At 36.0% G+C, this 23,999-nt stretch overlaps 1 protein-coding gene and 1 long non-coding RNA gene across 2 annotated transcripts in view; one reads left to right on the forward strand and one right to left on the reverse strand.

Moving 5' to 3' along the window:
- Positions 1-1,006: 1,006 nt before the first annotated feature.
- On the forward strand, positions 1,007-23,568 carry LOC111749445 (uncharacterized). Its single transcript, XR_002784583.2, has 3 exons — positions 1,007-2,791; positions 10,802-10,910; positions 23,220-23,568. It is a non-coding gene; the product is annotated as an uncharacterized LOC111749445 (long non-coding RNA).
- Positions 7,469-23,999, reverse strand: part of SLC4A10 (solute carrier family 4 member 10) — a 235,318-nt gene continuing 218,787 nt past the window's right edge. Inside the window, exons 22-25 of the mRNA XM_023542892.2 lie at positions 19,572-19,745; positions 18,698-18,820; positions 10,213-10,280; positions 7,469-7,635 (exon numbers count right to left, since the gene is read on the reverse strand). Of these exons, the coding sequence (XP_023398660.2) occupies positions 7,506-7,635; positions 10,213-10,280; positions 18,698-18,820; positions 19,572-19,745 (495 nt within the window). The 3' untranslated portion in view covers positions 7,469-7,505. The remainder of the gene's footprint in view (positions 7,636-10,212; positions 10,281-18,697; positions 18,821-19,571; positions 19,746-23,999) is intronic.

Genomic DNA, 23,999 nt, shown 5'->3' on the forward strand with positions numbered 1-23,999 from the left:
TCTTTATTAATGCAAATTGTTCTTCCCCTATTTTTTAGGCTTATGTTTCATAAAAAAATGACTCCTGAAAAGATTGTGAGGGGAATATTTCAGAAGGTATCAAAATGTTGAATCAAATGGAGGCTTTCCTTCCCCCTCCCCACCCCTTTTTAGCTTAATCACAAGAAGATTTTTTTTTTTTTTCACTTATGGTGTGCACTACACTCAGAGTAGTAATTAATTATATGGAAAAGCCACATGGCCTTGAATTATTGTAAAATTGGACATTGAAGAGTTATAAGATTGATGATCACTGGTCATTCTTAGGAACCAAGAGCACTATGAGATTTAGTCTTTATTAACTTCACATTTATCTAAAATGAAATATACATTTTTAGTAATGCTCAGAAATTCTTAACTTTCCTTTTCCATATATGAGCTTAGTAAAGATGGATTACTTCATATGGACTGAAATAGCTATAGAACCTTCTCAAACAGAAGCCAAAATTTTCATTTAAAAGATTATTTTTCCACAACATGCATTTAATTAAAAAGTGGAACAAGGCTTTGCAGAAAAAAAAAAAAATCACAATTGGAGAGCTGTCAGTCTAACATTAGAACATGACTCAGAACCAGCATGAAGCAGTACATGGTCATTAGCAGCAGAGTAACTTACAGGAGTGGAATTTCATGTACAATGATCGATCACCGTGTGTGTTCCATGGATATGTATATAATAAGTTTCTTTGGAAAACATTTGTTGTTGATGGGAGAGAAATTTAACAGCAAATTCTTGATAAAGGTTTGTATTGAAAATCCCACAAAACTGTTACAAAGTTTTTCTAAAGCATTTCGTACAAGCCTAGTATTTGATCACGTAACCAAACTTGAATTTTAAGCAAATACTACTTGACTTTTTGCATTAGCATCTTTGATTCTTTTTAACAAGTTGTGAATAGGTTTCTATATATTTTTTCAAATGACTTTAAGTTTTAGTTACATATAAATTCTTAGGTATTAAATGCATCATATTAAATCAAGGAAATGCATAAATACAATTATTAAAAAAAGCTTTCAAACTAACTTTTTTGATCTGGGACTTTTGAAATAAGTCACTAATGCTAAGCTATAAAAAATAAAAAGAAGTAAGACTACCTTTCAAAATTCTTCTGAATGAAATTATCAGGCATTTTCAGGTCACTAAAGTAGGAAAATACAAACTAGGTAAATATGACTTATCTTTTCAAGAAAGCTGTTGCTCTCGTGAAACCGATGATGAGAATCCAGTGTTTGCAAATGTCGAGCACAGAGCAAGGAAGACAAAGGTCCTTACATTAGCTATGCATATGCTCCCAAGGGTGTCTCACTGCTCAGAAGTTTAAACACAGAAATGAAACAAGTATCGCACTACTTACAGTATGAAGGTGGATTTGAGATGGGAGACAGAATTTACAATATATGATCAAAGCAGTTTTATTAATAATTAATTGTGGCACTCTTCTCATATATTTTAAAAAATAAATTGAAGATCAAGTCATAGACAAGTCTCCCTGTCAACACCTTTCCCTGAGTCAGCTTTCTTCTCTTTTCGGCTTTCATTGCTATGGAGGAAAAAGGAGAAATTCATTACTGCAACCCTGCATGGCAACTGTGAGATCTGCTTGCTCAGACACCAAACCTATCAACCCCCAAACACCACCAGAGCCCTTAGGCGTTGCTCTCTCATGCTGCGGAGCAGAGATCGGCAGCAACAATTAAAATCCTCTGCACTCAGTAGGATAGAAACCAAGAACTGCAGAGAGGGGGAAATTCAAAAAACAGAAACAAAAGAAACAAAAAACAGACGTTTTTTGAACGGTTCCAAAAGCATGCAAGATTAGTACCACGGTCCTCATTTGGGCAAATGAATCACTGATGATTGTTGAAAATGCTAGTCATGCCCCCATCTGAAGACAGCACCAACACTAGTAAACGACACAAACAAGACGTCACAGTAGGCATTTCTGGGCTCTGCTGCAAGTGGCTCATTTTTATGCATGCACAGATCCTGATCTTTGAGGGGGATTGTGTCTTGGACTCCACTGGTCTAGAGGAGGGATTCACATTGCACACTGCACTCCAGACACCGGTACTTCTCTTCACAGATAAACGCTTACCCTGTATATCAGGGGAACAGTGTTTCATCTCAGTCTTTCCAGAATAAACTCATTTCAAAGTGGCTTCCGTTTTTTCTCACTCCCCAGTTAAATTCACCAACAGGACACTTGGCACTGTGGCTGTATCATTTTTATCTATTTTCCCCCCAATATTCTTCCAATTTACATTTTTCCTATTCTCATGCTAGCAGTGTTCGTGAAAAATTCAGATAATGTGCTCAAATGCATGGACCTCACATCGAATGTAAGCTTTCAGAGGGGCAGGATTGCTGGCTTCCCAGGTACTTCCAGCCCGTGGCAAAGTCCCTACATCCTCTGCCTCTCTGGGCCCCTCCCTGCCTCTGACAGGAAAGGCAACCAACAGTCAACCTGTGAGGCCCTGCACTGGAAGAACCCCCGCATTGTTACCGTTAACTTCGGCTTTAAATGTAAATTTATGAAATAACGGATGGTGGGGAAACCCTTGGTTTCATAACTTTTCCAAGTAATAAAGTGACAGTTAAAAACCACTTTTTTGTATGGGCCTCCTGTGCAGCTGATTCCTCAGTGGTCAATAACTTAGACACATTCTAAGAGTGTGCTTTTTAAATTGTTTTTCCTCTGATTCAAGCTAGAAACAGCCCTTCTCAGTTGTCACCACCACCCGGCACCATCAGGTAAGAAGTGCCGGAGCTTCTGCCATCTGTGGCACGCTGCCAGCGCTGAGAGCTGGTGTGAGCGAGTGTCTATGGCACCCGGGTTTATGCCTGCCACACTTCTCAGCACATACTACTCACAGGTCAGAGCAAAGCCACTTTTTTCCCTTTTCTTTTCTCCTTCCATGAGAAGAGATGACAGTGTGCACATGATGTGTTGAGAGCCTTAACTCTGTATTTTTAACTCCTCTATCTGCATGACTCACTTTCTTCTACTTAAAGTTCCTTTCATATGACAAGTGACGGCTACTCTGCTTTCCAAATTAACTTTTCCTTGGACTCTACCTGGCTCCCAGTCTCTTCTGCCAAACAAAGCCAATGAAAGAGGGCAGCCTGGTGTACTGGAGGACCCCTGGGCTTGGTGTTAGAAAATCTGGGTTTAGTTCCCAGAAGCTAAGAATGAGTTGGATGTCCTTGGACTAGTTATTTAATCTTTGGACTTGGTTTTCCCATCTGTAAAATTAGGTTTGGACTTGATGGCCTCTAGGTTCTCTTCTAGTTTGAATTTCCGAACTCTGAAGTCTCTATTCCCAGTTCCAGTGAGTTCTACCTTTTGAAAGATAGAATAACAGATCCTTATATTTAAGACTATCTGGAGGAGACTGTGGGGGCAGTGACAAACTTGTGTCTACATGTGCACAATTCCTATGTGTATAATACTTTGGGGCATAGGAAGTGCCCCATAACCTTTTGATAAATCAGTGAATTCCCAATGGCTTCATCCACAGACGTGCTTCCTCCTGATGCCTTGTTTTGGTCATACTGGTTGTTTGGTTACAAAATAACAACTGGTTAAATGTCCAGGTATTTCTTCTCATGCTTTAAAACCAGTGGATTTGGTATCAGATTAGATTTCAGCAAACTAGAAAACAGAAATTTTATAACCAGCTCAAGATTGCTGTGAAAAATATTAACAACTCATATCTTCTTACTATAGCTATTAACCTATTTCTTGTTACATTCATGTTTCTGGATGCCTATCAAATCTAAACTCTCATTATAACAAACACACACTGCATATCCACTTTGTGCCATTGTAATAAACATGTATTGCATATCTAATATTATGTGCCAGGTGCTCTGCAAGGATAGGGATACAAGATGAATAAGACAGTACTTCAGTCCTTCAGGAGTTAAAAATTTAAATATAAGAAGTCATATTTCATGAAAGGGCAAAAAGTACTTGGGTACTTCCAAGCTGCTAAGTGATTTACGATGCTTACTTTTCAGTGGCAACGAAATGGTTGTTATCAGCAACATCGACCAGGAAGTCTTAGGTAATCAGACAAAAGAAGAATCCAGGATAAGAGAGGGACAGAGACAGAAGGGTGAGGAGGGTGGCCTCAGAGCCTAGTATCTGCCACCAAGGCAAAACTAAGTGCTGCTTTTCTTAGCAACATAGCAGTTGCTCACCTATTCTGATGCACTGTAATTTTTTCTTTTCTGGCTGTATGATAATCTTTATCCTTTGTGAATTTTTTTTTTTATAATTTATTTTATTTTTTGTTGTTGTTAAGAATGTACTCTGCAGACCATACACCAATTCAACAATTTCTACACGTAAAATTCAGCGACATTGATTATATTCAAGTTGTGCAACCATTCTCACCCTCCTTTTCTGGATTGTTCCTTCCCATTAACATAAACTCACTGCCCTATAGGGTCGCTATGAGTTGGAATTGACTCGATGGCACTGGATTTGGTTTTTGGTTTTCCCTAGGTTTTTAATGAGACCTATTTCTACCAATCTACTCAGTAAATTACAAGAGAAGCTTATCACTTATACTTCTAGCACTGTTAAACTAGGATCAAAATTAGACATCCTACAGAAGTGGCGGAATTTGTGTTTAGTTCTTAGATCCTCCTTTTTCTTACATTAGACAAAATATTTTTCACAAAGAAAAGTGAATGAAATAGTTGAGAAAATACAGCTACTATTCTAAACTTCACTAAGAAACGGTAGCTAGGCTTCTCTGATAGGCACATATGGCTTGTAGCGAAGGGTGGTAGGGTGGAGAACAGCCAGGTGGGTGTCAAAGGCTGCATGGAAGCCAGCTAAGTTCTCAGTAGACACAGACCCTGGTAACCTGGTCTTTAGGCCTTTTCGCCCAACAGCTACTCCAACACATACTAAGTTTTCACAGTTCCTGGTCAACATCCATGTCATATTTTAGTGCCCTCAACAGATACCAAGAGAAAGCAGTGGCTTTGGAAGGTAATCATTGTTATCAGTATTGGTAGCTTTAGGATTCTAGGAGCTACACCCTTTCTGTCAGTTACCAGTTATGAGGATGAAAGACATTAACTACTTAGAGATATTTTTTCACGTGGAAAGCTACAGATTTTATCACATTGCTAGGTAAAGAAAGCTGGGTAAACTTTCACTCCAGCAATATTTTGGACCTCACATCAGTGAGAACATATGTTCAAACAAGAAACAAATGGTTATATCAAAAGATAAAAGATAGTCTGTTTAAAATTGGACTTGCTTAAAGTAGCCTACATTGTTCACTAGAATCAATGTATCGTCTGAAGACTAAATATGTATTTTTTAATCTAGACACATATTTTTAAAATAACTAGGTTTTTCTCATGAAAGCCATCATTTGGCATTATTATTTCATTTGGGGATTATCTAAAATATCATATCATAAAAACTTTTGCTTGAACCAAAGAAAAACTATGAGTCTATATAGTACAGGAAACAAGCAATCTACAAGTCTGATTGCCTCAATTCTCTACATATTTGCCTTGGCCAGCATTTTATTTTGAGCCCACAAACCTGCATTTCACATTTTCGAATATCAGAAAGCCATATTTTTAATGTGAAAGGGTCCACAAGCACATATTTCAGTGGGCTTGAGAAATCACCCATCTCATAATGCTCTGATTTTCTTCCAAGAGCTCTAACAAAACACAGAATTACTGCGAGGATGATTCTATCCAACTGTAACAGGGAACTTTGAGAAAGGACATAAAGTATATTTTAGCACAAAATGTTATTTCTGCTTGAACCAAGCAAGGAAATACATGAAGATTTTAAAGCTCTGTTTAAAGAAAGCAAATATTAACCAAAAGACTTTAAGACAGTCTATTGAGTCATATATATTAATCTCCTTTGGAGTAAGTGTTAGACGTAGTTGAGAGAAAGAAAGAGACAAAGAGAAAGAGAGAGAAGAAAGGCTGAAAGAGACAGAAATAGAGAGAATAGGGGCTAATCCCTAGCTTCTGAAGTGAATATTCTCTATACATTCACTGTTGGACTTGTTTATGCTGTTTGGGACAGAGATGACACTGAAGCAGCATGCTATTTTGGGGTGACAAAAACATGCTCTAGTCTAATGTAGCCTCTTTCTCTGGCCTCTGTTTCCAAGTATTTCCCATAAAGCCAGACAAAGCTTGCAGGTTTGGATGCATGACGGTGCATAAATGGAAGCTCCCAGCTTTGCAATGTCTTGATTTAAGGAATGAACTTTCTTTTTCCAATCTAGAAATTTGATGCCATTACCAAATACAGTTTTGCAGGATTTATTGATTTATGCATGATTCATTTGTATAAATCTTGTAGGGAAAAAAGTTTACTCAAATTTCAAACTCTTATAGAGTTGAGTAGTTACAGGAAAACCATAAACACTCAGAGTGATACAGGATCTGAGTCCAGGGCTCTCCATACTTTTTGCCTCCCCAAAACACACACAGAGGACATAGTCTGACCAGGTTTCTAGAGGACACCATTTAACAGAAGGAAATGCAACCAAGGAACAGATTTGAGGGAGAGGCTCTTACCTTTGGGGAATCAGCTTCTAGAGTGATTAGGAAGGGGAGCTTATGAAAAAAATGTAATATAAAAATTAAGTAGAAAATGTTAATTTAAGGTTATGAAAATAAAGGAACTTGATAATTACAGTACACACTGTCCCAAATCCCTCAATCACTCTCTAACATGAAGAGATTTTAGCACAACACAGGAAATCCTTTTTCTGCAGATCAGCACTGAAGAAGATTGGATGGTTTAAACGCTTATTTATAAATTCTGGAAATCCCATGATGACTCTTGATGTTTAAAGATAAACTCCTCCCCCAGCATGCTTTTAAAATATCATTTGCAAGTACAAGAGTTGTTTGTATCTTTATATACAAAGAGATAAGAATGGATAGAACTTTTTTGAGTTAAGCTTTTGGGTAAGGGGTGAGGATAGATTTTCAAGGGGTTGGAATAGGGGATCAGAAACTTACTATTTTTTTTTTTCAGAAACTTATTAAAGATAAAATCACCAATGTATGTGCCATATGAGTTTTAAAAAAAGATGGGGTTCTGGAGGGTTGCGAAATATGGTTGGACTTCTAGGAGAATTCTGGGCCAAGGGTGATGCAGGAATACAATAAAACTGTACTGTAAAAGAATAGGCCAAAATGAATGTCCAAAATGTCACCCACTGGGGACTTATTTAGAGCACCATTTCCCCTCCACCATAATAGTTTGGAATGAGCTCCCAATTTGAAAGGGGGATATTGAAAAAACATTTAAACATTTGTGATAAATACAATTTCCACCCACTTTAAAAAAGAATCGTCTGAAAGACTAGATCTAAATTTGATGGAAACCAGTATTTATTCTTTTGCTGAAGGTTTCATGTCATAAATATGATTGGTATTAGCATACAATCTCATTATTTTAAAATTCAAACCTTTTAGAAGGAAAGCTTGACTCCTTATCTTTTGAATTATCGGCAGTAATCAGAAGATTTCTCCACAAAGCAGTCTTTGACATTTCGTCAGAAATATTGATCACAGATGGATCATCTCTAGATAGTTTACCCAAAATGAAATAATAAACATTAAATAAGTAACAGCAGTTATCCCATAATAGAAACTAAATATATACCTTTGTAGAGTATTTTTATAATTAAAAATTGAGAAATATTAAATAGTTCTCTCAACTATAAAAAAAAAAACTCTGAAAAGTAAAAATCTAAAAGAAAGATTCTAGTTGTATGAAAACTGATTTGGCCACAACTTTCACAATTTATTTCAAATTAAAGAGATCAGTTTCTGCATGGTGATTGCTTAGCCGGTTGCCCCTCACACACGCAGCACAGCAGTCTTTTAAAACTCAGATGGGATCACATCACTACTCTGCTCAGAAGGCTGCAGTGGTTCCCAGGACTGAGAATAAAAGCCGAGGTCCTTACAAAAGCCTATGAGTCTCTAGTGCTCTGATGTGATCCTCACCCTCTGACCTCATCTCCTGCTGCTTGCACCCTGCTCACTCCTCTCCAGCCACAGTGGCCTTGGCTGTTCTGGAACATGGCAAGCTTGCTGTTGCCTCAAAGCCTTAGTCCTTGCTCTTCCTTCTGCCAGAATGCTCCCTGCCATGGTACAATCTGTCTCAAATGTCTCCTTCTCATAGAGGCCTTCTCTGACTACTCTATTTAAAACTGCAGTTTCAATCCCCATCCTGGTACTCCTGTCCTGGTGCTCCTGTCCTGGTACTCCTATCCTGTCCCTCTTTTTTGCTTTTATTGCACTTTTCACCATGCAAAAAAACATACTATATATTTTATGTGTTTAGTTTCTGCCCCTCCCACCCCAATTCCACTAGAATATAAGCTTCATGAGGACAGAGGTTCTTGACTAGTGTGTTCACTGGTATTCCCTCAAGACCTAGAACAGAGCCAGGCACTTAGTACCCAGTCAATAAATATTTCTTGAATAAATGAATACAGACTGTGCTTTAGACAAAAGTCTTTCTAAATGGCTGGGGAACCAGCAATATCAGGTGCTTTCTTTCTTTTTTTTTTTTATACTTTAAAATGGCACCAATTACAGGTGGCATTCAGGATACTCCAAAACATCCCCTGGCTAGAAATACAGCCAAATGTCAGCAACAATAAATCAGAGCCCAAGTCAAAGAAAGTGTCAGTGGGTGAGTAAACAGCATCCTTTTCACGACATGGAGGAAAAAAGATTTGCTGGGAAAAAAATCATGGTGTACAGAGACCCTAGGCTGACCCCATTGGTGACTGTCCACAACACAGCAACAAATTCAACCTTTAAGAGGGACACGTAAGGGTTCTGAGAAAAGCTTTGGGTCTCCCATGTTCCCCTCATTTGCCCTGTCTGGAACTGTGTTCTTCAATTCTGCTAATCCTTCCAGCCCTTGGTCTGCCTAGAAAAGTAGTTTCCTGGAAACTGAGATCAACGAATTTCCCAAAGAGTGTCATGTGGGATATTAAGTTTTTCATGATGTTTGTGACAAAGAGTCCTGTGAGCAAATTTAATTTTTTTTTAATTGCAGGATGACTTAGATTTTTTAGTAAGCCAATGTGCATTGTGACTTTCTAAACTGGAATGTTGTATGGAACATTTTCCAAACTTATTTAATCACAAAACTCTTTTGAGAGTCTCATTGGTACCACATGAGACTAGTTTTCTACAGAATACATTTGGGAATATGCTGGGTTCAACTAAACAACCAATAGGATTTTAAAATTTAAATATTATAATAAATAAATAAAATGTACTAACCCTAAGTGGTAGATAATTATAACAACAACAAAAAAAATTTCTTAGGGATACAATTTTAAAGTCAGGACCTGAAGATCCTCTTCTATTTTGATATTTTAATGTTATGAAAAATTCACTCCTCAGAGAAAGCTCTTTCCCACTTTTTATTGGCATGGCCTTAAATTATCCTTGAGCACTTTGAGATCATAAATTGGGTACTAGCTGGTGCATAAAACAGAATTCAATACTTGTACAAGAAAAAATATTGAAATTAAACCATAAAGATGTAATTTTTGGTCAAATACTTGGAAAAGTTTTATTTTAACTTATAGGAGTTTGCTTTCTTTTGCTATGTCTTTGTGCACAAAGAAGATAAGCATATTTTTGAGAGTTACATCAATATTTCCTAAAATGGCTGGTATGGCTGAATTCTGCAACTCAGGAATCAGACTGTCTCTTTGGATGTGCCTTTCCTTGAGCAAATTCCCAGAGTTAAAACATTGACCTGTGATCAGTTTAGTAAATACCTAGCTCATTTATCTCAGAAGTGAATCTTGGCCTGTCTTCATGGAGCGGTCTACTTTCTGAGGGTATGAAAGGGAGATTTCATATGTATTATGAAATGAGAAGAAAAAGCTTTGGTTCACAGCTCCCTGCCCTGCCTTCATTTTACCCAGCTTGGCAATAGTCATACAGATATTAGTGACCAAACTTAGTACTTAGACCTTGGTAATCTAATTCCTACTCTCGGTTCTTTCTGCTCTATCACAACTTCAACAAATCTCTACAGGAACCCACACAGTAGCAAATTCCTAAACAGAGTACATAACAAGTGCCATTACTCAAAGCAGTGTGCTTTTAAATTTACGTTTTACCTATAGTGCCCTTCCAACGGGAGCTGTACTGTGCCCTCATCTTCCATTGCGAGCATACTTTGTTCTTCCTGGAAAGACAAATGTAAAGGATAAATAATGAACCTGATCAGTCCTCATTTTACAGTAAAGGAGAAACAGATTAATGTTTCATTATCTCATTAACCTCGGGACCTTACACTTTGTTTGCATTTATTAATGTTAGCACAGGTCCTTTCAATAAAGCATCAGCTACCAAGAACATGAGTAATTAACGAGAGACTCATACCACAAAGTAATTTAAATGCTAACAACAATCTCCTTCATGTCACTCAACGTAAAACATCGTTAATTTCTAAGCAGATTAAAAAAAACTTAATCTAAGATTTATAAGGACAAAAGTATGAGTCACATCATTATTACAAAGTCGAAATTACATTCCCAGGATGCTGTACTAGAAGGGTATGAGGGCTGTGTTTAGGCTAGTGGTTCTCAAACTTAGTTTACATCAGAATCACCTGGAGGGCTTGTTAAAACACAGATTGCTCAGCCTCACCCCCAGAGTTTCCAGTTCAATATTACATAGGACACAATAATTTGCATTTCTAACAAGTTTCCAGGTGATGTAGATTCTGTTGATCTGAAAGCCACACTTTGAGAACAACTGCTCAAGAGGTTTGGAGTGAAATAGAAGCTGTCTTCCTGTATGGATCAAAACACAGGTGAGCCTGCATGGGGTAGGAGATGGAATAGTTGACTCCACTTTGACGCATCTTAGACTTTTGTTTTATGGTTCAGATTTCTTCCTACAATGACAATATTCCACCCTTCCTCAAAGGGTGGAAATTATTCAGATATTCATTTCTTTATATATAACATTTTTAAATTATACCTTTTGGATGAAAATAATCCTATGGCTACCATACTAAAACGTTCTGGTTTAACTTTTTTCAAACCCCCCAAAAAGAAATTTTGTTACCTGTAATTAGAGCTCCTATTGAATGAATTTATTTTAAAATGGGTCACTGCTCAAGTTCAGAGAACTATTTAGGGCCATTTAAAAATGTTAGAATTATTAGCTCTAACTTTAGAAATGGAATTTAAAGATATATAAAGATGAAGAACTACCTGACCTCCTTCCCAAATGGAAAGCAAAATGTAATTCCTTGCTTAGCTGTCCATTCAAGGGTAAGCCTTATATACAATATCTTTTCTGTCCAACTCAGAATAAAATGTCAAGAGGCAGACAGACATTTTTAATAGAGTTAAACCAAAGCAACTGAAGGGAATAACAGTGCCTTCAATGGTTAGGTTACCTTGTAGCCAAAGACCAAAGCTCAAGATTCAATCTACCAGGAAAAAAAAAAAAAAATGAGACCAATGCTTGGTGAACAATTTTGTTTTTTCCTCAGATGATTTTCCACTTTTCTCTCAAATTGCTTTCAATAATTATTTTGCACTCCGTGGCTTGTTAGCATGTGTGGGCTTTACACTAGTCATAATTCTATCCAAACAAAAACTCATCACCTCTAAAGATAGCATTTCCAAGCCATGCTTATCTGAAGAAAAGGGTGGCAGAGCAGCCGCTGCCTTTAGTGCCAGAAGGAAAGCTGGGTGGGCCCCAGAGCGCGGGGATGGACGGCCTGCTGCAGCCCAGGCAGCACTGTGAGGAAGCCAAAAACTGAGGCTTTCTGGGGAGGAGCAGAGTCAAATCAGGCACGAGTGGTCACGACGAGCACGACCTAGTTTATCTCAATCACATAGGAAAAGAGAGATCGTGAGAACATAAAGCTAACCTGTATCCACTACTTTATAAGTCAGAAGCACCTTAAAATGAGTTCCACTGAGCATTTCACTTACAGAGTCCCTCAAAAGTATGCTGAGTTCTACGGCTCGGTGAATATGTTGTAGGGATGGTGATTGACGTTTACCCAAGGACATCTGAGGGGCTCTGACAATTAGACCAGAGGGATATCATGCTGCGATTGAAGTGCCATTGTATAATAAAGATATTCAAAACATTTTTCAGATACTAAATACATGAAGGACAGCTACTGCTAACAAAAGGCAGGAAACTTGAGGCTTGGAAAAACCAATCTACTTAAACAAAAAAGCAAAAACCCAATTTTGATTCCTACTCAGCACCCAAATATTTACTGAGCATGTACTATGTGCTAGGTATACAAAGAATAATCCAGAAACTATTCACTGATTCATTCAATAAGTATGTATGAACATGATCTACCTGATAGGTGGCCTGCTAGGAACTGGAGATACAAGAAAAGATGGATATAAACCCTACCCTTAGAGGCTAAGAAGATCACCGTGGAGGGTAGGTGGGGTGGGGGGGGAAGTACAGGAACAGAGGAGGAAGTGGTATCTGAGCCAGTCTTATTTGATCAGTTTGGACGTAGAAAGGAAGAAATTCTGATGGGAAGAAACAATGTGGATAGAATAAATAAGATGTGGCTGTATGACAATGAACAACTAGCCTGTCTGGAGCCCAGGGACTGTGCTAAGCACAAGTGGAAAATAAAATTGAAGTCAAACTGTGGTCTGTTTTGATAAATAGGATGTTATATATCAAATTACATCATGAATTAGAATTGTGTTCTGTGATAGCATAAAGAATACAATTCAGATATCATGATACCTAAAAAATGCTATATCCTTGTAACTAGCTTTAGTGAACTAGGTATCATCTGTTACTATATTCATTTTTCAGGCAAAGTCTGTATCTAAATAGGAGCTCCCCCAAAAGCTCAAAGTATAAACAACAACAACAGAGAGTCAGTGTTCACAAAGCTACTTACAGAATTAGAGAAAATATTCACCAATTTTAGAATTCATAGAAGCATAAGAAATGCAAAGGACCTCAGAATTCCAGTTCAGCTCTTTTATATTACCAAAAAAGAAAATGAGGCCTGCAAATATAAGAAGCATCTCACCATCCCCTTCCCTAACTGCTAATAGAATTAAAAAAAAAAAAAAAAACACTGCTCTCAAGTCAGAGTAGAACTGTCCCATAGGATTTCCAAGGCTGTAGTCTTTACAGAAGCAGACTGCCACATCTTTCTCCCATGGAGTGGCTGGTGGGTTCAAACCCCCGATCTTTCAGTTCGTAGTCAAGCATTTAAACACTGCCCCGAGGGCTTCTCTAGCAATAGAATAGATAGTGCTATAAACACACATACCACTTGGCAGTTGAGTTGATTCCAACTCATGGCAACCCTATGTGTGTCAGAATAAAACTGCTCCATAGGGTTTTCAAGACTGTGACCTTTTGGAATCAGAACACCGGGCTTATCTTCCATGGTACCTCTGAGTGGGTTTGAACTGCCAACTTTTCAGACAGTATTTGAGAGCTTAACTGTTTGTGCCACCCCCCAAAAATTATATATATATAAGTAATTTGAAGACCATAAAATGTTTTATTGTATTTTTATGATTTCCAACAGAAGAGATAATACATTAAACTACTGTCTCAATAAAATTTGAAAAATAGGGGCCCATTTAAAATCCATATAAATAGATAATGCAACATATATTTTTCCCCTGGATATTTGATTCAGTATCTCTAAGTGACTTATCTAAATTATTATAAAATACACAAATCCTGATATAGTAACCTCAGATTTAGAATATTAAATTCTAGAGATATAGATCCTGTGATTTTAGGGAAGATCTTATCCCAAATTTTACCATTTTTTTTTTTTTATCAGAGTCACCTAGAGGTCTTGTTAAAACATAGATTGCTGAGCCCCACTCCTAGATTTTGATTCAGTGGGTTCGAGGTGGGACCTAAGAATATGAATTTCTAACAAGTTGCCAGGTGTTGGCTAACACAGCAGAGGTCCTGGGACCACAGTTGGAGAACCACTGCTCTAGGAAGGAGAATACGCTTGCCCCACCATAAGATTCAATTGCAAGGGACATTTTGCCTGTGTAATAATAAAGCCATGCTTCCCAAAAACACAACCAAGTGTGATCATTCTTAGCAGTAAGACAGTCTCTGTTATCTTTTAATTGCACTTCCTTTTAGACTGCTTTTGTGTTTTTTTAGCCTTTCTCATGATTGTGCTTTGTACAAGATCACAAAGTCCTACGTGTTTCCTTTTTGTTTTCTCCTATAGTGTATGTTTAGAGCGAACCCCCAGTAAAGCAAGAGGTGTCAATATCATGATTACTTCCACAGAGCTGAATTTCTAGAATTTATCTAACATTCTCGCCTGTCCATGAGCAAATGTTTTGCTGGAGTTTTCTGTTTTAACAGTAGCCCTTTTGTTAAATGTGTACAGTGTCCTAGAGAATATTTAAGTAGGAAGGAAGGCGTGTTGGTACTCTGAACACATTTGGACATCCAGAATTTGATTCTTCGGTCTTCTCTTTACACAGAGCAATGTGCAAAATGCCAGGGTTCCAATATTCATTTCTACCCTGATTATAATCCTTTCTTCCTAAAAACTGAAACATATGCATATGCATATGCATGAAGTACATGAAAATTTGGAACAGAAGCTCTGCGACCTTGGACTGGCCTGTGTAGCTATTTATTCTGCTTAGTGCATTATTGAATTTTAAGGTCAAACTAATGTTTTCTCAATGCCATAAGACCAGAAGTGGGTTACTGATCGAGAAACCCTGGAGGATAAAGGTACAAGATTGTAACTATCATCAAAAGGATGAGAGGTGAGCCTAGTTTAAATTCAAGTCTCAGGGAGCTGAGACATTTCTGCTATTTACCATCTTGCCAGATCACGATCAAAGTTACTCAATTAATTTGAGCAATTCCAGAAATGCAACATTTCTGGAGAACTTGTCTGTTTATAACCATAATGCACAATACCCTGGAAGACTGGGCGTTGGTATAAGATGCTCCAGTAAGATCACATCTTTCACTGGAATCTGTAAGCCTCAAGAGGATGGAATACTGAGATCTGGGGACCAAGCAGAAAAATCAACCACTGATTGAAGTTTTAGCTTAAACCTTCTTAAATCTTCCTATTCTCTGTACTAATCATACGCTTTTAATACTAATTCCAAGCTAGAATGTCAGCATTTTAAAACTTCTTTTCCTTTCTCCAGTCACTGGATGGAGAACTATCTTTCTTTGCACTGCCCAGAAATATATTTTAATGTTTGAAGTATGGATTATTTCTTCACCGTATTACTGGCTCACTTTTTTCTTTCCATGTACTGAGGATCACATGAAAGTGTCATCATATCAATCTATTTGAAGTTTTAAGGCTCTGTAAACCTGCCTGGTTTTATTGTAAGGCATTTTCCCTCACTTTTTCTCAAACACAGGTCTGGGGGATACAGCTGTAAATTTGCCCCCAATTAATCTTTAAACTAGTTTTGTATCCTTTCAGAAAATTTGAGTTCTAGGAAATTTAATGATACTCAGTTACTTCTAAAATCTTCATCGCCATAATCAGAAAACACTTCAACAGCCATTGGAATAAAATGGGTAGACAATGTAAAAAAGGTGAGAAGTTCATTAAGTAGAGTCTCTGTCTATCCAAGATAAACTCCAAAATGGACATATGCATACAGAAAAGCACCATACATACAGTTACGGGAGTGGTTCTAGGCAATGGAAATAGCAAATTCTAATAAACTTAGATTATCATCAAACTTGTTCTTTCCTATTTCATAGACAAATAAAGGGAGAATGTGAAATTGTCTTTGAATGATAGAAGAGAAGGATCTTAAATACATTGTTTTTCATTTTACAAAGTTCTAACGGTAAGAATGTTCTGTAGGATGGGTATGGCCTAAGAGAATGCTTATGGAAGGAATGATTATATGGCTGGGGTTGTTGCTAGCTTATTCCAACAGACAGACTAAAGACGTGATGGAAAATCAAAACAGGAAAATAAAAACTACAAGTTACTGCTTTAGTATGCTTAATAGCAGTATAATTATCAGAAAGACTGGGAGAATCATGGTCAATAAGTTTCGTATTCAAACTTGTCTTCCTTAGAATTTAAATTTTCTTGGAAATTGTTTTCAGCCTGAATGATTTTAATTACTTTAAGTACGGATCATTTAAGTCTTTAGAATGCCTGTACTCTGGCCTCCATCTTATTTGAATTTACTTTGTGCCAAATTCTGTCATATTTCTCTCAATAGTGTCTGAGGATGAAAAGAAACACTTGCTAAAACTGTTGTTGTTTAGGTGCCATGGAGTTGCTTCTGATTCATAGTGACCCTGTGTACAACAGAACAAAGCACTGCCCAGTCCAGTACCATTCCCACAATCATTGCTGTGATTGAGCCTATTGTTGCAGCCACTGTGTCAGTCCATCTCGTTGACGGTCCTCTTTTTGCTGACCCTCTACTTTATCAAGCATGATGTCCTTCTCCAGGGACTGGTCCCTCCTCGTAACATGTCTGAAATATGTGAGATGAAGTCTTGCCATCCTTGCTTCTAAGGAGCATTCTGGCTGTACTTCTTCCAAGACAGATTTGTTCATTCTTCTGGCAGTCCATGGTATGGTCAATATTCTTGACCAACACCATAATTCAAAGGCATCAATTCTTCTTCGGTCTTCCTTATTCATTGTCCAGTTTTCGCATGCATATAAGGCGATTGAAAACACCATGCCTTGGGTCAGGTGCACCTTAGTCCTTAAAGTGACATCTTTGCTTTTTAACATTTTAAAGAGGTCTTGCAGAAGATTTGCCCAAAGAAATACGTCGTTTGATTTCTTGACTGCTGCTTACATGGGCATTGATTTGGGGACTATCAAAATATTTCAAAGCCTTATTTTTAAAATATCTCAAATACTTATATCATTTCTATATCAAGCTTGTAGCTCTGGTGGCACAGTGATTAAATGCTACAGTTGCTAACCAAAAGGTCAGCAGTTTGAATTCACCATCTGCTCCTTGGAAACCCTCTGGGGCCGTTCTACTCTGTCCTATAGGATCGCTATGAGTCGGAAGTGACTCTACAGCATCTAACAACAACAATATATCAAGCTTAGAAAAAGTAACTAACGACAGTATTATACTATGGTGTTTTAAATTTACTTTAATATTAATAGAAACATGATTCTAAGCATGCCTTCTTCATCGTTTGGAAAATTGAACTATTCAGATGGAATTAAGATACATCATCATGATAGATGTAAATGTAAGAATCCATTGTCCATGATGGTATACCATGAAGACATGAAGGATTGGTAGAATTAGAGAAGCCATATTTCCAGAGAAGCCCAGCTGGTGCAGTGGTTAATAGCTCGGCTGCTAACCGAAAGTTCTGCAGTTCGTGTCCACCAGCTGCTCCTTGGAAATCCTATGGAACAGTTCTACTCTGTCCTATAGAGTCACTATGAGTCAGAATTGACTGGAAAGGAATGGGCTTGGTTTCAGTTTTTATATTTGGAGAAATATCTGAGCAGAAACCTCATTGGACCTTGTGGCTTAATCTGCACTCACTAGAAGACTGAGCAAAGTCTAATACCCCTGAAAATGTCTGCAAATGAATCTCCCAAGGAAGAGAAGAATATATCCTTGAATTGGGAAATATTCTGTAAATAGGAAACTAAATATATTTGCTGACCACCTTGTAGAAGAAGAAAAAATGGAAAGGATGATGTACAATTCCACCCAAATACTTTCTTTTAACTTCATTTTTATTCACATTGAAGTTTTTGTTTTTGTTTTTATTTTTACACTCTATTGGATCAATTGTTCTGCTAAATGTATTGGTTAAATTTTTTCATTTATAGTCTATGTAGTTTTTATATACTTGAGAAATGTTTTTGATTACTAGCCTTAAAAACAGACCCAAACTTACATATGAACTTTAATAATGTCGTAAAATTTAAAGCAAATTGTTTTAACATATGAAACAAAAAAAAAACAAATTAGAAGTCCATAAAAGTAATTAAGTCCCCAAAGTTTCTCAAGTAACATTTACTCATTAATCACTTTGAAAGCAACTTAGAGCAATATTTCTTCCTCTGAACCATTTCATCTATTTTAAGAATAACTAATTTTTATTAGAATCTTTTTATTAAAACCTTTCCCATAGAAAAATGCCAACAATAATATCTCCTTTTTTCTTTTCACATATTCAACCAAAATGCAGTCATTATATGACCATAAATTTGGAAATAGTTAAACATCAGTATGTTTCTATCATCCACAGGGCACATATGAAAAAAATCAAACCCTAATGACATAGGCAAATACTTCATTATCTGTTGAATAAGCAGAAAAAGAAACCTTAAAATTCAAAGGGTAATTAAGTACAAATATTTGCATATTTTATCAGACTTTGATTTCCTCATGTAAGATCTTCACTCCCTGTCTCTGTTAAAATCCCAAGTTTCTGATTTTAAACATTAAACTCCCAAACTAGTTAATCTGTGATTGTTAGTAATCACTAACTCTTTGAAGAAAAAATGCAATAATTTTGTTTTGCAAAAAGCCATTACTGTGCAAGTGTCCTTTTTTTTTTTTTTTTTTAAGAATAAGATGGTGATTTTTCTCTTACTTCTTTTTCAGCATCTTCTAACTTCTTTTTCTTACTCTCAGGCATTAAATCATCCAACCAGCTGAGTTCCCGCTTGGTAAATAACAAGTCCATCAGTTTTCTTACAAATACCAGAGCTAACACCTGAAGCAAATAATAAAAGAGTTTAAAACAGAGGAAAAAATAGAAATTGGAGATATAGGGATTTTTTTTTTTTTTTTGGCAGAGGGGAGTGTGGGGGGCTAACCCATTTAGATTAGGGCTGTGATTAAAGCAAAGATTAAAGATGTATGTGCATAGAGCATAGCTAAAAGACTTTTGCTATTCTCATTTTCTTTTCTCATCGCCTCCTTATAATCAAGGCTATGATTTTACCTATTACAGGAGTCATTTGAAGAAGCTTAAAAAAAAAAAACTGTAAAATGCATTTGAATATTCCTTACAACATGCAGTTAATATTTTGTTATTTTAAATGAACATTAGCCCATTCTTACCTATGCTGATGTATTTAATTATTCATAGTCTTTCAAATTAACTGTACTTATGAAGTATTTGAAATGAAACATTTAATAAAATTAATTTTAAAAATCACCCTAACTTTTCAGATTTGTTAGTATATCTTTAATATTAAATTTTGAAAGTTTACACTTTTCCATCCAACTTCAATTAATTTACACTACTACTAATATTTAGAATTCTAGAGCAATAAAACTAATATGCATCACTGAAATTCATAGAAAATCTCAAACCCTATCTTACTAGTTTTAGTTGCCAAAATTTGTATCAAGTTTCCAATAATTGTTCAGAATGACTCTATCGTTCCAATTTCAGTTCACACGTTTCCAAAAAGAATAGAAAATCACAAGAGAAAAGAGTTAACTTAGAAGTTTCATACCATCATGGGAAAGACGATAGCAGCTCTTGAAACTTTTATTATCCACAAAAGTCCCAGGCAACTCATCTGAATAATTGTGAAGAGATGGACTTTTCGAAGAGGTACATGCCTCAGGTATATAAAATCTGGTTGATGTTTTGCAGGCATCCAAAAGAGCCTTATTCTATCAAACAACTGCAAGATAAATAGACTAAATTACCTTTCAGAATAAACAATGAAAGCAGGAAAATTTTTAGGTTCACATGACACATGTGAATCACACTTCAGTTGACATCTGGGTATTAGGACAATGGGATTATTATGCTTACACTCCGAAATACTATGATTTCAATTTAATAATACCCCACATTTTCTTGAATATGGAGACAGGTTGTAATCTAGAAGAGTTTAAAAATTATGAAATCTACTGCTAATGGAGAGTCCTGAGAGATAAAAAGTAATGATCCTCCTCTTTTTGTCACTTCATGTGGTCTTCCTTTATCTGCCCATTAAGTATCAGGGCTTCTGGACTTCCATTCTATATCTTCTCTCCAGGAATAACTCATCCACACCCATGGCTTCAACTTCCACAGACCTAGATTTCTACCTCAGGTTTCCATCTCTGGGGTTCTAGGCCTAGAATCAGCTGCTGCGTAGGGTGTTTTGACCTCCTTATTTTGACTTTGCTGTTTTGACCTTGCCACCTGACTTTTGCTTTTTTCACTTCCAACAGTTTTTGGTGCTGTCTTTACAAATACAAGCATCTTAACCATAAGAATTTAACCTAGATGAATTTTTTTAAAAGAGTATTTTCCAGAGCAAACTTTGTTAAATCAATTTAATTTCTTGATCAATGACTGTACAGTCAAACCATTTACATATTTTTCAATTATATTTTATTAAAATTATTTTCATGTGGATCCATGATGTTTCTGTTTGAATTTTACCATAAAGATAGTTCAATTATTCTTAGATGATATAATATTATTGTTACAGCTTTGGCTTTGAGGACATTTTTATCTCTCAAACCAAATTTTATAGATTAAATTCAGATTTTATAAACCAAAATTTCACCAGAAGCTTTAATTCTTCTATTACATATTAGTTACTAAAATTTGTACTGCATGGTAGTTTCATTTTATGTGGATCATTTCATTTAATTTTTTTTAGGCCAATTTTTATAATTTTCAATGTTTCTAACATAAAGCAATTATTTAGACAATGATGATTTAAATAACTGTCAGTTCTATTTCATGCTATTTCTAGAGTAATATCAATTATGCATTTTTAAAAGAGTAATATTAGATTTTATTTCTTAGATAATCTATGAGAAAATTATGAGCAATTTTCATCAAATATTTCAAAATATTCTATAACAGAGGAGTCAAAATGTTAGGGTCAAAACATCCTGTTTTACCAAAATCTGCTTGTATGTATACACTAGGAATCTCAAACTCAGATTATCATAAACCCATCTTTTCTTCTCTGTTCCCTGTCTTAGGACATGGTATGGCCTTTATTCACTCATCATCTAAACAAGAATCATACACATGTTAATTCATTCCCTCATTCATGTATTTATTCATATGTATTCATACATTCTAAAAACATTAATTGAAAACCTCCCATGCAGAGTTGTTGTTGTGTGCCCTCAAGTTGATTTCGACTAATAGAAACCCTATAGGACAGAGCAGAACTCCCCCATAGGGTTTCCCATAGGGTTTCCAAGACTGTAGTCTTTACAGAAGCAGATTGTCAGGGCATAAATTGTCATTGGTTAACCTCTCTCCAGACAACACACATATATGTTATTAAGTCTTCTCATTTCTATCTCCTAAATATCTCACAATTAGAAGTCATTGAACAAAGAAATAAATAAACCAAACTTGGTGCAGGGTAGAAGTAGGACTTCGGGGAAAAAATAAAATTTCCTGGCTTACAACTGAATATTTCAGTTTCTATAGAACTGATTTTTTTCCCAGCCACCATCTCTCCATTTGTGGAGCTATGTCATTGCATAAGTGTACTTCAGTGTGTGGGTGCTTCAATTGTTGTTGTTTAAATGGCACATTTGCTTTACTTTAGATTCCCGAAGTGTTGGAATGAATATAGATGTGGTTATATATCTGAATAAGGAAACAGCGTTCGTGAGAACATTGTGATCTGTTTTTTTTTTTTCCTGCCATACTTCACAGTAAGAAGCCTAGATAATAAGCTTTTTTTTTAATATTTCCAAACAACCAGGTAACATACAGATTCCTTCAACACAGAGGGTTACAAATTAACGTGTTCCTTGAACTGTTGATATTCAACACATTTAGTTATTACTACTCAAGTAATAACAGCCATGAGAAACGTATTCTGAGTTTTACACTATGACTTTTATCTTGTCCTGATATCAACATCCCATTTCCCTCATCCAATTAGCCACAATTCCAAATAGGAATTTCAGCTGCTTGCCTTCATTTTTACTAACTGATTTCTCAATGAGAGACCCTGTTTCTCAATGTGTGATCCTGTTTGCCGTTTCATTTGTTACTATTTAAAACTCATTATACTTATCTCATGGGTCTTTGATAATGTTTTCCTCAATTTTCATTTGAAAGATTCACACCCCAAATAATTCCAAAACTTGACATTTTTGTTCAATTCTAAACCTCATGGGTATAAAATTATGTGAGTGGAATTAGGGAGAGAAATCTGTTGAGATCTATCAAAATGATATTACTTTGTTTCTTAAACTTCTGCTGCTGTATTTATGTGAGCCTGGGGCCTAATAATAAATACTTTTCACTTAGAGATGAAATTAATAGTTGTGGAACTTTTGCCAATGGCAAAAAAACAAAAACTCCAGCAAAACAGAAATCTCTTCAGCATTCTTCCTTATTTGCCCTACCAACCCACTTTTATGAAAATATACTTTCATACCTGTAATTTTAAATGAGCAAATTAAATATGATTTAAGTAAAATTTAAACATGTAACACCTTTAAGCATCTTCCTCTCCCAAGCTAATTTTACCCAATGTCAGGACGAATAGTTATCCTATTAGTTTGGGTGTTCAGTAACCTTACGATGACTTCATATTGCAGTTTTGCCTCATCCAGCATTGTCCTAAAGCCTGAGCTCTTTCTCTTCTCCCAAACTCAGAAGCTGGTTAGTCATTTATTCAGGAAAAGAGGTCCCGTGCTGCCTGACCCTTAGTCAGTTGACTTTTATATATTTTTAAATAGCAATGAGTTTAGCTGTGGCATAAAAAAGCTGTGATTTATAATTTCCTTCTAGTCAACAAAAAACAAACTATACAATAAATAAGCCTCAAAATTAGTCTCCTACTCAAGACAGTTTAAGCTTTTTTACTAAATAATGTTAATTTATAAAATAAGATTATTCCAAGGCAAATTTAAGTAGATAGTATCTAAGAAATAAGCAGTAAGGATTTACCATCAGCCTCTATAAAAAATTTTTTTTTCTATAAAAATTTAGAACATACTTGTGGTGGTTTTAAAATGTGTCCAAAAATTCTTTGATATTCCCTCCCTTTGAATTCAAGGTGAACTTAGTGACTCATTCCTAACATTTAAAAAAAAGTACAGGTGATGGTGTGTGACTTTGGAGACTAGTTTGAAAGGCCTTGTGACTTTATCCTCTCTCTCTCTCTCTTCCTCAGATTACTCACTCTGGGGGAAGTTTGTTGCCATGTTGTAAGGATACTCAAATACCATACGGAGAAATCCCTGTAGCGAAAAAATCCCAAGGCTTCATACCAACAGCCATAGAGAAGCTGAGGTTTCCTGTCCGTAGCCATGGGAGTGTGCCATCTTTGAAGTAGATCTTCCAGACCCAGTCAAGCCTTCAGATGACTGCAGCCCCCATAGACATCCTGATGCCAACTACATGAGACAACTTGAGCTAGAACCACCTGACTAAGCTGTTCTCAAACTCGTGACTGACAGAAACTGTGATATAATAAATGTTTCTTGTTTTAAGCCATTAAGTTTTGGAGAAATTTCTTATGCGGCTATAGAAAACTAATATAACACCTATATCTATTTAACCTACACTTATTTAAACAATGCCATTAGGCTTCTCTTACACTTTGAAACTGCTTTACCCTATGGTTTTGTTTTTAATTTTATAAATAATTCTATAAGTATAATTGTAATAATAATAGAAAATAAACATTAAAAAAATTACCCAGAGTCTTATTAACATATTGTTTCCTTATCTCCACCTTCTCTTCTAATCTAGCCCATACTCATAGCTTCATAAAACTTGGAAGGTACAACTTGTTTTCCTACTTTTTCACTTTATATTATGTCATAAGCATTTTTACCACGTTACTTTTTTTTTTTTATTGTACTTTAGATTAAGGTTTGCATAGCAAATTACTTTCTCATTAAACAATACATATACTGTTTTGTGACATTGGTTGCCAATGCCATGTCAA

Source organism: Loxodonta africana, chromosome 6, assembly GCF_030014295.1.
Source record: "Loxodonta africana isolate mLoxAfr1 chromosome 6, mLoxAfr1.hap2, whole genome shotgun sequence".
Lineage (NCBI taxonomy): Eukaryota > Metazoa > Chordata > Mammalia > Proboscidea > Elephantidae > Loxodonta > Loxodonta africana.